Below are 14,160 nucleotides of genomic sequence, written 5' to 3'. Positions count from 1 at the left end.
ACAAGGCTGAGATGCCGCTCTTTCTTGAAATAACGTCTTAGCAGATGGCACAAAATATCCAAGTGGCAAAGTCCTTTCATTTTGCACTATGTGGCCCTCGCTGGAGGAAAAGGTACTACTATTATTATTAATATTTCAGCTGTATTAAATGTCCCACCTCATCCCGGTGAACTGATGCCGCTTTCCAGAAGCTACTGACGACGGTCACCCAGCTGACCTCAGAAATCCGGGAACTTCGAAAGGAAGTCGAGCAGATCCGGCAGTCTCGCAGGTGTTGCCAAGCTCTGGGCGGTGTGGGCCACCAGCTGAGCCTGGCTAACCCGGTGGAAATTCCCATCCGAAATATGCAGGATTTGGACCATACGGAGGCAGTCCTCCAGACTTCAGAGGCCTACAAACCAGACTTCAAAATGCGGACTTCAAAATGCACCATGCGAATAACTTGGTTTTGTTGAGTTGAGTTTGTCATCTGAACTGTGCCAGGTGACTCGTCTGACTATTGTTGGCGGGAACAACTTGGATTCAAGGGTCCGGCGGATGATGTCCTTGGTGTTCACTAATGAAATGGCCTCTGGCCTGAACTGGGCAGGAAAGAAACAGAAGGACGAGCAGAAGCAGAAGAGGGCTTTCAAAGGGACACGACTGTGTAAATGCATTTCTGGTATGTCCTTATGCACAGGCTCCAGATAAGTGATTTTCCCTATTTATAAATGGAATATTTTTGCAGTTAGAGCATAGAAAACCTGTTCACCACCTCCTAAATATGGTTTCAACATCATTCTAGCACTCTGGACATGAAATAACACCCATATAATCACATTTGCATGCAATACAGTAGGTATAATCTGAGAAAATAAGCATTTAGGACAGAAATAAAACTCGTGCTCGTGTGTTGCAATAAAATGTATTCACGACGTGTTCGCTCGTTCACTTCCTGCGGACAGATAGTGAGACCGGGGATTCAGAGTTGAGTTTTAGCTTGATTATGGCCGCAACAGTAGCCCGTGTTGTTATTGTTGTTATTAATTATTTTTTATTATTATTATCGTGATTATCATCATATTTTTTGTTAATATTATTAGGGATGTCCGATATTGGCTTTTTTGCCGGGATTCTCCAACTCTCAATTTCCGATACCGATATACACTCCTGCTCAAAATCTTCAGACCAGTTGAAAAATTGCTAGAATTTGCATTTTGCACATTTGGATCTTTATGAGGTTTTAAGTAGAGCTACAATATGCAAAAACAAGAAGGGGAGTGAGACAAAAAGCATTTTGAAAAAGTAATTTATTGAAAACAACAATGAAATAGGCTGTTTATCAGCTGATCAAAAGTTTAAGACCATCGCTCAAAAAATAACAAAAAACTCTCCAAACTAGAACCAAAAATGTTGTCAGTAGGACTCAGTAATGAGGAGCTCCACCGTTCTTGTTCATCACTTCCAAAATGGCTTTGGGCATGCTTGATGCCAGTGTTTCCAGGAGGCTAGTGGGAACATTGCTCCAAGTGGTGAAGATGGCTTCATCAAGGGCATCAACTGTCTGGAACTGATGGCCATTTTTATAAACTTCCCTTGCCATCCATCCCCAAATGTTCTCTATGGGATTTAAATGAGGGGAACATGCAGGATGGTCCAAAAGAGTGATGTTATTCTCCCTGAAGAAGTCCTTGGTCAAGCCAGCATTGTGACCTGCAGCGTTGTCCTGTTGAAGAACGCAGCTGGTACCACACAGACGTGGGCCCTCAGTCATGAGGGATGCCCGCTGCAACATCTGCACGTAAGCGGCCGCCATTTGACGACTCTGCACCACCTAAAACATTTTTCCACCTTTCAGTGTCCCATGTTTGATGCTCCCTGGCAAAGCCTAGACGGGGACTTTTGTGGTGTTGAAGGAGACGAGGTCTTTTCATTCGTTTTTTTGTTTTTTAAACCCTTTTCCTGCAGATGCCGTCTGATGGTTATTGCGCTGCAGACGGCACCAGTAAGGGCTTTAATTTGGGTCGAAGACCGCCTTGTGTCTTAATGGACAGCCAATCGGATCCTCTGGCTCAGCGCAGGTGTTTTTTTTTGTTTTTGGTTTTTTTTTTGGTCTACCAGTTGACTTTTTTGTTCCATAATTTTCAGGATCTTTCAAAAAATTTAGAATGACTGGCTTAATGTGCCCAACCTCAGCAGCCATGGCATGCTGCGAAGAGGCCTTGCTTATGCAGCTTGACAATCCAACCATGTTCAAAAAGAGAAAGCTTCTTAGCTTTAGCCATCAGGAGGGCATGACAGTGGGGATGCCTGACAGAAAATGAAAATTTGAAAAATGAAAAAAGTCTTAAACTTTTGATCAGCTGATAAACAGCCCCTTCTTGTTTTTGCATATTGTAGCTCTGCTTAAAACCTCATGTGCAAAAAAAAGATCCAAATGTGCAAAATGCAAATTCTATCAATTTTTCAACTGGTCTTTAGATTTTGATCAGGGGTGTATACATACCATCACGTGGTGGAATGAACACATATCTTTTGTGAAGCGAATGGATAGAGCATCAAAAATTAGCTTGTCAACGTAGCTGTAAACAACATCGTACAACATCTGAGAAATACCTGCCATTAGGCTTAGGCTGTGACATGTGTTTTAAAAGTCAACAGATTAGCCATTTACATTTTTGTGATCATCAAAAAGTCCACGGATGAAAATCAAGTGTCGTAATTTTCATTGTCGGCCTAGCTGAGCCAGAAATGTTTCATTGGGGTGGCCAAGGTGAGACCATTACTCACGTAGGGGTGGCAATAAGTTGATATCCGAAATGTCTAGATGGCCCGTGGGGCGGCCAGAGAGTGGCCACTGTGCAGCAGCACGCTGCATTGGGTTCCACGCTACGTTATTTCCGGCCCAAAATGTACATATTTCGCACCATCAGATTTGAGTAAATTTCATCTGCAGATGAAATTTATACCCCACGTACCTTTTATCTTGTCCTGAAGCTCCGATCCATGAGTTTGAAAGGGTCAAAGTTGGACTTAACTTTGAAAGCAGTCGTTTGAGTCGTGGTGGTCCAACACTCAGCATAAATCCAATACAAATTGAAGAAGGAATCTACCTAACAAACATGTACACCAATGAAAATACTCAATATTATATGAAAAAGCAGCTTTTTCAGAGACTTCCCCTTGGACTCCTAATCCTGCGCGCGCACACTGCGTCAGATTTTACCGTCGTTTACTTCCGGGAATTGTTATATTCCTACTAGTGAGGATAGGCAACATAGAACATGGATGGATGGAAGGAGCGAGCTAGCTAGCTTGGTACTTACTAGCCACCCACGTTTGTTCACACGCTTGAGGGGCGGTTTGATGAGGTCAAACCGAGGTTCTGTTTAGGCAAAAGAAAAACGTAAAATTGACTTAAATATGAATACTTTTTTCTGTTCATGGTCTGTATTTAACCACAAACATTAACATCTTTTTGAAAAACCTTGACAGTGAGGCTGCAGAAGATTCAGTTGATGTTTATAAATTGATTGAAGAGCCAAGAGTAATGAACTATTTGCAGAAGCCTTAAACCAAAGTCCCAAGGGAGAAAGCACACCACAAAATTTAGTGGGACTCGCACTGCATTGGGTTCCTGCCATTATTTGGCTTTGAAGTGCATCATCAGCGTTCCGTTCCAAAACGACGCGCAGGGACGGATGCGGGGTCGAGTTGGGTTCTTGGAAGTTGTGTGGCGTCATTGTGTCACCAGTAAGCAAAAGTGTGTGCTTTGTGCTTCTGTTTCAGATGCCCTCACCCAGCAGCTTGGCACTGACATGAACGATTACGCCTTTGCACAAGCAGTGCAGAAGTGGCTTCGTTACGCGCCACACCGGGCTGGAGGGGTCAGGTTAGGCGCAGCCATGAATGAAATGAAATAAAACCTGTTGAATTTCTGTTCCAGAAGTGTGTGTCTGCTGTTATACTCGATAAAGCCACAGCTTTTAAGCCCATGACATCCTGGCTATAGATAGAGCAGGCTTTTAATGAAATGCTGGTGTTAAAGTAGCCCTATTTCTTTTGGTATTATCATTGAAATATTGAAACCACATTGATTTTTGCTGTGTTGAGGTTTCAACCTGGTTTCAGTATTCTCAGCCATTTGAAATTCTCTTGGTCTGTGGTTACGGAATCAATGTTTCGGTATCGGTGGTGGGTGCAAACCGATGAAGAATCAACACTGATCCCACGCTGACAATTCAATGCTGATTTGACATCATTTCAGTGTTAATTTGCTATCTGGGATTTTAGCAATTATCATTGGAACACCACCAGCTAGCATATGTTACCAAAAGTGGTTTGAAAGAACACACAGAAAGGAGAAATGACTCGATTTTTTCGCTGATATTCACTAAATAAATTGCTGATCGGCCCGAATGGGATCACTGGCCTTCATGGCTGTCGTCACTCACGGCTGTCTCGTAAGCGGCCTCAAAGAAACGACCAGCAATTTGCAGTCATGCTTCTGTTATGATACATATACATACCGCATAGACATTCATTGGTAGGTCCTGTTAGTGGCCAAATCCCCAACATTAGCTAAGTTAGTGCCTGCTACGCAATCGGTACGGTGGCTGAGTCATGAAATGTCATACTTCATGGTAGTGTGGCCGAGCGGTCAAAGGTGCTCGATTAAGGCTCCAGTCTCTCTGGGGGTGTGGGTTTGAATCCCACTGCTGCCAGTCTTTTCCTGAATCCCCCCAAGGGGGTTATTAAAGCGTCTATCAATTTGACCTTGTGCTCAACGCCTGTAAACAGGACTGGAGAAGTTGATGGATCATGCAGGCATCATGGACAGTCACACCGCCTTTCCACAACGTTGGAAACAGATCATCTGAAATAAGAGGTAGCCCATCAAATCCAATCCTATTGGTGATTAAACAGGTCAATTCAATGGAATAACCTGAACAATGACTGAAAGCCGCCAAAATGAGTTTTCTTCGTAGGGTGGCTGGGCTCACCTCTATAAGGTGAGAAGCACTGTCATCCGGGAGAAACTCGGCGTAGAAGCGCTGCTCTTCCGCATTGAGAGGAGCCAGATGAGGTGGCTTGGGCATCTACTCAGGATGTCGCCCAGACGCCCAGAAGTGTTCAGGGCATGTCCGGCCAGTAGGAGGCCTCGGGGAAAACCCAGGACACGTTGGAGAGATTATGTCTCGGCCTTAATATCATCAGTGCGGCTGTGGAGTCTCGCGTCGCATCTGCGCATGTAAACACTGATTATGAGGTCTGATTTATTTTTTTCTAAGAGGCATTTTTGTGATGCGCATGTATTACTCTTTTGAACGCACATTGTTTTGAGAAGCCAAACTCTTAAAGGGGACCTATTATACTCATTTTCAGGTTATGAGTTGTTGACTCCAAAAGAGCAAGCTACACACGATAACCTGCACAGAAAGATTTCTAGATCTTCCAGACTCTGCACCTCTCCCTGCAGTGTTTCCTTGGGTTTCCTGCTTTCTGCCCAAACGGGTGGTGTAATTTTCTCCACCCCTGGCCCCTTTCCAGGCACACCTTCCGCCGAGCCCACTCCGCTGTGATTGGTCACACTCTCAAGAGTTCCCGAGGACTTCTGGACAGCTGTCGAATCCCTTATGTCCGATTACTTGCACAAAATAAACACAGTTAGGACACGGATAAATTCTTACTTACAGCTTGCTCTTCTGACTCTTCAACACAACCAAGTAATGTCGGAAAAGCGTTGGACTTCAGCAACAGTTTGGCAGATAGTCCGGCTTTGTATTGGCCCATGTTCACAAAACAGTCCCGTGTGAAGTGTCGTTGACAGATGACCATATTTTTCCCTTGCTGTCCAGGAATCACCAACTCCAACCACTTCTGCCTGATGCTTGCCTCTTTAGATTCAAGATTCGAGAGTTTTATTGTCATATGCACAGTAAGACAGGTAGTTCTGCTATGCAATTCAATTCTTATTCTGTTCATTCTCCCAAAAAAAGAAAGAAACAAGAACAGAAGAGACATGAATACCAATAAATAAATAAAGTGCTATGAGTGTGTGCGTGTGTCACGTGCGGCGTGTGTGAGTGCTTCGTTGAGAAGCCTGATGGCCTGTGGGTAAAAGCTGTTTGCCAGGACTTTAGTTTTATAAATGTCTTGCAGTGAGGGGAGGGCTGCCCCAACAATGTTCTGTGAGGTCTTGATCACCCGCTGGAGTGCCTTCCTATCACGTGTTGTACAGTTACCGTACCAAACAGTGATGGAGGCGGTAAGGACACTTTCCATAGTGCATCTGTAGAAGCAACTCAGGATTGTGGTGGACATGCCAAATTTCCTCAGTCTTCTCAGGAAGTACAGTCTCCTTTGGGACTTCTTCAGAATTTGTTGGGTGTTGTGAGACCAGGTGAGGTCCTCGCTGATGTGTGTGCCAAGGAACTTGAAGGTTTTCACCCTCTCCACCTCAGTCTCATCAATAAACAGGGGTCTATGCGGCTCCTTTTCCCTTGTTCTTGGGTCGATGATCATCTCTTTAGTCTTATCTGTATTGAGAAGGAGATTGTTATCATGACACCAAGCTATGTAGTTGGGCTGGATGTGTTTGTCTGCAATGTTTTTACTGCAGTAGGAGCTGAAGAGGCCAGCTTTCCTTGTAATCCGCTTGATGTTGCTACGCCACGGTAGCCCTTGTCCGGATGGATAGATGGCACCATTTCATAAAATATAGTTATATAACTACTGGGGCGTGTCTTTAGCGTCCTCAGTCACAGCCACCTTTCCGCTATACAAGTAGAAGCAGCGTGTCCGCAGGAGACGCTCCCAGTCAGTGGAGCGGAGCGCTCATAAAAGTCACACAGCAATACTTAGATTTTGGAACCCGGTACACACACAAGGGACGCTGCATTATAAGGCGCCCCGCCCATTTTGGACAGAATTTAAGACTTTTAAGTGTGCCTTATGGTCATAAAAATACGGTAAGTACTTATGTAAAAGGTCTAAGCTCAAAATGAGCTCCTAGCTGAAGTATGGCTAGTAAAGCGTTAAAAAGCTCATCAGTGTTATTGAAATTGAACAGTTATTGAAATTCACTCATCTTCTGCATTTTCCAGCAGCTAATTTTATTGGAATAAAGTCAAATAATCATCAATTATATCAAGAGGAAAAAAAGTACTGCGTTATAACAAGAAAAAAGTTGAAAATTTGACAATTTTAATGTTTTTGTGTATACGTTTCACATCTAACCCGGAAAGGGACTGTTTGGAACCCTTGGACGGCGAGCTAGAGGTCGCTAACTTTGGAAGGTGCTGCATGCATTACACCCTGAGCACGTAAGCCCCGCCCCACATAACACAAATTAAATAAATGGCTAGGTTTAGCTACAAACATTAGCTATCATTGAATGTATAGCCTATCACAACCACTCAATGACTCCAAATAAACGTTTTTTTTTGTTGTCTTTGAAACCACTGTGCTAACATGCTAGCGTTGCACACGTTATTCCAATATGTGCTACTGGGTGTTGGAATTTACTTTGGAATCAATAAAATATGGTTTAAGTTGTTTAGAATACTTTTTTCCTGCTTTTCAAGTCTGTCATCCGCCAGCTTAAGTTGCTAGTTATGTAGCCATGTTTAAATACCCCCCAATGTTATGAGAAAGTTCTATTTCCTGAGTTAAAGTCATTAAAATCCTCCTGGGTACTGGAATTAAGCAACATTTAATATAGTTTACCGCTTTTAAGATCACATCTTTGTAATGAAGGGCATCACTCAGCTTCATCTCTAGAACTATACAATATGCCCTGGGCAGACTTGGCGCTGGTGGAAGAGCCAAGATTTCACCTGGAGGGGTAAGGATGATGGTGAGAAGATGAGCAAGCAGCCAACAATGCCAAGGCAGGAGCTGGTTCATGATGTCAAGGGAGTTGGGAGCACAGTCAGCATGAAAAGCATTCGATACTTTGCTGTAACGGCGTTCCCCAATGTCCTCCTGCTCAAGAAGACATGTACAGACCTGTCTGAATGTTTAACATGAAAACACCTGAATGACTCGGACAAGGCCTGGGAAAATGTGATGTGCTCACATGACACCAAAACTGAGCTCTTTGGCATCAACACGACGTGGCGCATGTAGCGTTGTGCCCGTGGAATTGCTGAATATGATCTCAAGAACAGTATCCCTCCTCAAACATGGAGGGAGAAGCGTGCTTTGGGGATGTTTGAGCATGTTTGAGATGTGTGCAACCCTGGTGACCAGTGAAGGGTTTTATATCTCATTTGTGTTCTTATTATATGCATATTAATCTGCTAAGCCGCTCACATCCATTTTATACGGGTAGTCACACAAAACACATAGTGTTCTCATGGCCTGCGCTCATTATCTCATCCACACATACCTCACAACTGATAAGCAGCTCAAGGAGCGAGTACTCAAACCACAGCAACATCCTGCTTACAGCAGCTGGTTGACCTTCACAACGAACAAAGGCCCACTTCTCACATCGGCGGGTGCCACCCCACTTTGCTGATTGGTCCTCAGGGACTACAACACCACACCTCCAGAGACATCTAATTGGTCCTCGGGGACTACAACACCACACCTTCAGCGGCATCTGATTGGCTCTCCAACATCTGCAGTGACGGGCGCTGTCTTCTCCCATTGGCTGAGGATCAACATCCATTTGCATCTACAAATGTATAAAGGCCGGGCAGGGATAGTTAGCTGTGCTCTTCCTGTCTGACCCTGTATTAAGACCAACCTCTGTGTAGGCCTATAGGGAAAGACGCTAGGCCCGGAGCTCCGCTGTATTAGGTTTGTTTGTCAGGAATAAATATATCTATGGCTTGCTCAGAAAGTCTCATGTAGTATTTCTCCTCCGACTTCGACACCCACAAGGATCAGGGAATCCTTCAACTTGGCGCCCAACGTGGTTGGAGGGGGATAGTGGTGTCTTAGTGATCGAATTCTCACTTCGGTGATCGAATTCTCACTCGACCTGTGACGACAATACTTCGATCTTCCACTTGGCCGGCCATCTAAAAGGTAACGCAGGAAACCTGTTACATACGAATTTCTGCTATTGATGATATCAAATTGAAAGTGGAAGTAAGAATATTGTGGTATATTCACAGGTTTCGTTAATATCAATTATATTTGTTTTAATTGTAGTTCTAATCAGTGTCGCTTGTTGCTTATTTTACCTATTTCTTTCCTATTTTATATTACTTACATTGTATTGAAGATAGTGACGTCACGTGGTCTGGGACCACAGTGGTCAGGGACCACAGTAGTCTGGGACTACTAAACCGGAACGCGTAAGTGGTCGGGGACCACCGTAGTCGGGGACTACGAGTAGTAAAAGGGCAGAACGTCTACCGGGACAGTAACGCTTTTACTACAGGGGCCGGGGTTGGGGTCGCTCCCCAATCATCGCTCCAAATAAGGACGGGGTCCTACTGATTATATCAGGGCAGGTATTGGATATCGCTGAATAATCGGGTTCGGTAAATTCTACACCAAATAGCGGTGATAAATAGAATTTGCATGAATGCTTGGTAGTCCACTAACGGGCAGTGGATGAACACTTCTTAGCGTTTAACTTTTTGGACCTTCTCGAAATTACATAGTGGGTGGGTGACCAGACCTTAAGTCTAATAACCGTCGTGAATAAAGTTGTGTCTGACAGAATATTGGCAACTGTGGTTCGGGAGACGTCGTTCTCCACTGTCAGACACCTAAAAGCAGTGTTTTTTTTATCTTGGCCTTGCTTATTTGTGCTTTGTCTTGAATATTGGTGTTCGTATTTGTCTATTTGTATTGTTGTTTGGGTGAAGTTGTAAGAATGGATGGTGAGTTTGACAGGGAGTGTGAGGAATGGGAGTTGTGTGGGGGCGCCCCGAGTATGGTTGGTGGTGAGTTGTTTTATATGGTGGAAAGACAAGTGTCGAGTGGTTGTGATGAAAAGGATAAAGACAAGGACAAGAAAGTTATGTAGAAAATTTGGACAGAATGTGGCGGTGAGCATTGTAGAAATATAGTGGAAGTGCAGGGAAAGATAAGGAAAAGGGAAGTTGACATAGTGAAAGAAATGTTGAGATTAGAAGTAGATATTGAACAGGCGAGTGTTCTGAAGAGAGGCAAGCTGAAACAGGAATTAAAAGAGTTGGATGAACTACGGTGAATGATATATTTAATGGGGATGGCCAGATTGGCTTTGGCCGCCCCCTACGTATATGGCTAAAGTTACATCAGGCAAAAAGAAGTCGGCGCCTCCGACCGCGCCGCCGCCGTATGTTCATACACAGAGGGGTATTTATCCCACTCTCTATTTCAAGGCGAATTGGACTTGAACGGAGATGACGTAGTCACTCCGATCCCCACATTGCAACAAGCTAGACAACGTCACCCCGCGGAAACCGCGCCACCGGTTGGTGACCATTCCACTGTACCTCGCACAGAGGCTGAATGGAACATATCACAAGTCAGACTAGCACAGGCGGATGCGGGGGACTCGCCTAAAAACTACCATGCCATTACGTGTTGATAGTGGCGGCAACCATACCGAATATACACCTTTTTCCATCACAGACATAGACGGTCTCAGTAAAAAAAAACTACCACCCATAAGTGGCGGTGCAGACGCGTGGATTGATGCTGTGTTACAGGCAACTGCAGGTCTCAGTTTGGCTTGGGGGGACATTCGCTGTTTGTTGTCTACTGCCATGATACCCTCACAATTTAGCACTTTGCTACAACGAGCTGGAATGTTAAATACTTCAGTACATGAGCCGTTTGGGCCATTTGCTCGTCCTCTATTTGCTGCCTTGAGGGAGGAGTTTCCACATGAACAGCGGACTTTCCCCACTGTCTTTGCATGGAGTGGCGAGGTAGATCCAACCACATATTATACTAACTGTATGCGTGACTGGACCACTGCCACTGGGTGTAATCATTTGAACAGTGCTCCCATAACAGCGTTGTTTAGAACTGCTATTCGTTCTGGCATGCCTACACCTGTGTCGGACAAGCTCAATGATGTCCCAAATTTGCTGTCCTCACCTGAGGCGGACTTTAAGTCCACATTATTCCATCACATGCGCAGACACCGGGAGGACGAAAGTGCAAAGACCAAAACAAATACTGAATTGGCTGTACAGTTACTGAAATTACAGTTGGCTGAAGCACGTGCAAAAAGCACTGTACAAAAGAAGGAAGCAAAACCTGCTAGTGTGATGTGGCAGGGGCGGGGTGGTACAGCTGGTAGGGGAAGAGGAAGAGGTAACATGTCGCAGGGCTTCAGTGGCTGTTTCGTGTGCGGCGCCATGGATCACTGGGCTCGCAGCTGCCCACAACGCCGCTACATGCAAGGTCCACAGCAGCAGCAAGTGTGGGGCCCGCACCACAACAGGGCCCACCCCAACAACAGGCGATGGCACCCGCCAGAGGGCGTGGCCATCCATTTGCTCAACGCCCGCCCATGCAGCAGACCCTACCTGCTGGTCAATACTATGTCGACCAGGGTGATGACCTCAACTACCATCAGGCCTAGGGAGGCCCGGGAGGCCCCAAGAGCAGGGAAACAGCAGACCCCATGCTCTTGTTCACAGTGGACAATAAGGCAATCAAAGGACTTGTAGATACGGGGGCGACACATTCTGTCATCAATGTTCCACGGTCACCACACCAGATTACGTCATGCTGCGTACCTCTGGTTGGCTTCTCGGGGAAACGACGTCTGCTGCCATTCACTGTTGACCTACCAACTGATTTTGCTGGGACACGTTTTACACACGCTTACATCCATGCCACGGATGCACCTGTGTGTTTGATCGGAAGAGACATTCTCAGTGCTGCAAACGCCACCATCATGTGTACTGACAAGGGACTCACACCAACGTTACCAAATGGTGTAACGTTGGACTGCAACGGCAGCCCTCGAGGTGGCTAATATCTGCCAGCCGACATCCGCTCTGGACAGTGTGCTGACAGCTTATGAGATGTGGAAGCCTTGGATCCTTTCCCGGGCTGTCTACCTGCCTACTGTAACATCACCACATTGCACATTGTTAAATCGAAAACACTGTTTGGGTGCTAAACTCTTCTTGTATCTTTGCAGGACCTGAGGGGGTGGCGTCTTCCGTCTACTTTGTAGAAGTGTTGGAACAGGCTTGGTTCCATGGAGGTCCAGCGTCAGTACCTCACATCCCTTTGGCTGTGGCACCTGGTCACGAACAGAGGGCCTTAGGTCCCATGGTCAAACGGTTGTTAGCCGCAACTGACTTGACGCCGTCCCCTGATCTCCCACAAGTGCACTTTTCTCCGTCTGAGTCAGCGTATCGCATATTTGGCCAGTTCAAAGACCCCTCGTTGGTCCAACATCAGCTGATTGACCGACACATGCGCAAAGAGCTCACTGATCATGATTTGTCGGCACCCATACTTGACAGCATCCCTGAGGGGGTGTGGTCAACGGGTCCCTTTGACGTGGGCTTCTGTTCATCTGTCACTTCTATTACACTTGAAGTGCAAGAGAATCCCATTGTGTTCCGACCTCAATATAGGTGGCCTCCTGAGGCAGACGAGGGAATGGCACAGGCCTTGGCGGGTCTGTGGGACGCAGGGGTGTTGGAACACTTGGACTCGGAGTGGCCCACACCCCTCCGCCCTGTTTTGAAAGCCGACGGCGAAAGCTACCGTATGGCGCACGACTTACGTGCTGTTAACGATGTCACTCTGACGCCGGTGCTTCCGGTACCTGACCCTCACAGGATCCTGTCCTCCCTGTCTCCCTCATTCCAGTGGTTCTCGGTGATTTACCTGGCAAATGCATTTTTCTGTCTCCCGCTCCATCCAGATTCACGAAAGTATTTTGCTTTTACATATCATGGCCAGCGTTATCAGTACACGCGCATGCCACAGGGCTTTAAAACAGCCCCGGTTTGTTCAACCACCACCTGTGTCAGGCCTTGTCCGGCCTACAGCTCCCGGAGGGGTGCCTGTTGGTCCAGTACGTGGATGACGTTCTACTTGCCTGTGATTCAGCTGATGTCTACCTATTGGCTACTCAAACCCTGTTGACGGAGTTGCATAAACTCGGGTTCAAGGTGTCACGCAAGAAACTGCAGTGTTGTTGTCGTATTGTCACTTTCTTGGGCCGCGTTCTCTCCGCGTCCGGTTATGCCATGTCTATAGCCCATAGGACGGCTGCTGTCGCCCTCTGGTGACCTCCATGCAGCTTCCGCAGTTGTCCAGTTTGACCCTGTGGCTAACACCTTCCACACTGTGTATACTGATACTGTGTTTTCTACTCCTTCTGCTCAGGCTGCTGACCTGGCTGCTAAAACCGCGGCGGGTTATAACACTTCTTCCGCCGCTTCTATGTGTGTTGTGCAGACGCCTCCTGTCCATTTGACGGGCTGCTTCCGGCGCAGCCCGTGAGGGGGGGGTAGTGGCAATGTCGGTGCTGGCCCAAGTTCTGGGAGCGCCGCCCCCGCCTCCTCCAACTGAAGCCGATAAACATCTGGTTGATGACAACACACACACCTATACTGATACTGATGACCATATACAAGATAAATACAAACGTGCTCGCTTACTTAGACAATATACATATAACCGCGTGCTTTGCTTCGCTCAGATTGTAATGTGTATTTTGGTTCCCTTGCTGATTGTTTTGTTCCTCACAGCTTACCACTTGACCCCTAGTGGGGATAACCCATTGGATGTATCCTTTGTGCTGTCCGCAGGAATATCGGGACAGTTCAACAACTGGCTGCTGTTGGCCGAGTAGGCGGGAGGAACCAAGGCCGGAGATTGTTTGGCATGCATGGGTGCCAGACCATTGTTGCGTGTTGTCCCCACTGCGATCACTGAGCAGTGTGTCATCCAGTTGATGAACACTTCCACCGCCTACTCGACCAGCACCAGTTCGGCAGGTTCCCCAAAGTGTACCCAATTTGACCTCGTTCATCCAGTCATCTCTGAAATGTGCGGCAGGCCTATTTTCAATAGCTTGGTGGCATCCAATAATTTTACTTGCTTTAATGTCTCCACAGGAAACCTGTTTGTGCAGCCTGGCGTCAATGCATCTTGGTGTCTAAATACCACTCAGGTGGACGGCTACTTTAAGCCGGTTGTTCGTGCGGATGTCTGGTGGTGGTGTGGTGGGTCCGGTGTCATAGATAG

General features: G+C 46.3%; 1 protein-coding gene across 4 annotated transcripts in view; it reads left to right on the top strand.

The window, feature by feature from the left end:
• LOC129179559 (zinc finger protein 135-like) overlaps window positions 1–7,080 on the top strand; it is a 33,867-nt gene extending 26,787 nt beyond the window's left edge. For 2 of the 4 annotated variants that reach the window (XM_054772949.1, XM_054772953.1), the window contains exon 8: window positions 140–2,161. In XM_054772949.1, the coding sequence (XP_054628924.1) occupies window positions 140–198 (59 nt within the window). In that variant the 3' untranslated portion in view covers window positions 199–2,161. Of the gene's footprint in view, window positions 1–139; window positions 2,162–3,768 lie in introns of those variants that run through there. The other 2 variants (XM_054772947.1, XM_054772954.1) reach the window with 2 other exon arrangements.
• The last annotated feature ends 7,080 nt before the right edge of the window (window positions 7,081–14,160 follow it).

Source organism: Dunckerocampus dactyliophorus, chromosome 4 (genome assembly GCF_027744805.1).
Source record: "Dunckerocampus dactyliophorus isolate RoL2022-P2 chromosome 4, RoL_Ddac_1.1, whole genome shotgun sequence".
Lineage (NCBI taxonomy): Eukaryota > Metazoa > Chordata > Actinopteri > Syngnathiformes > Syngnathidae > Dunckerocampus > Dunckerocampus dactyliophorus.
Note: the sequence above shows the minus strand (reverse complement) of the source record. Positions and strands in the feature narration are given on the sequence as shown.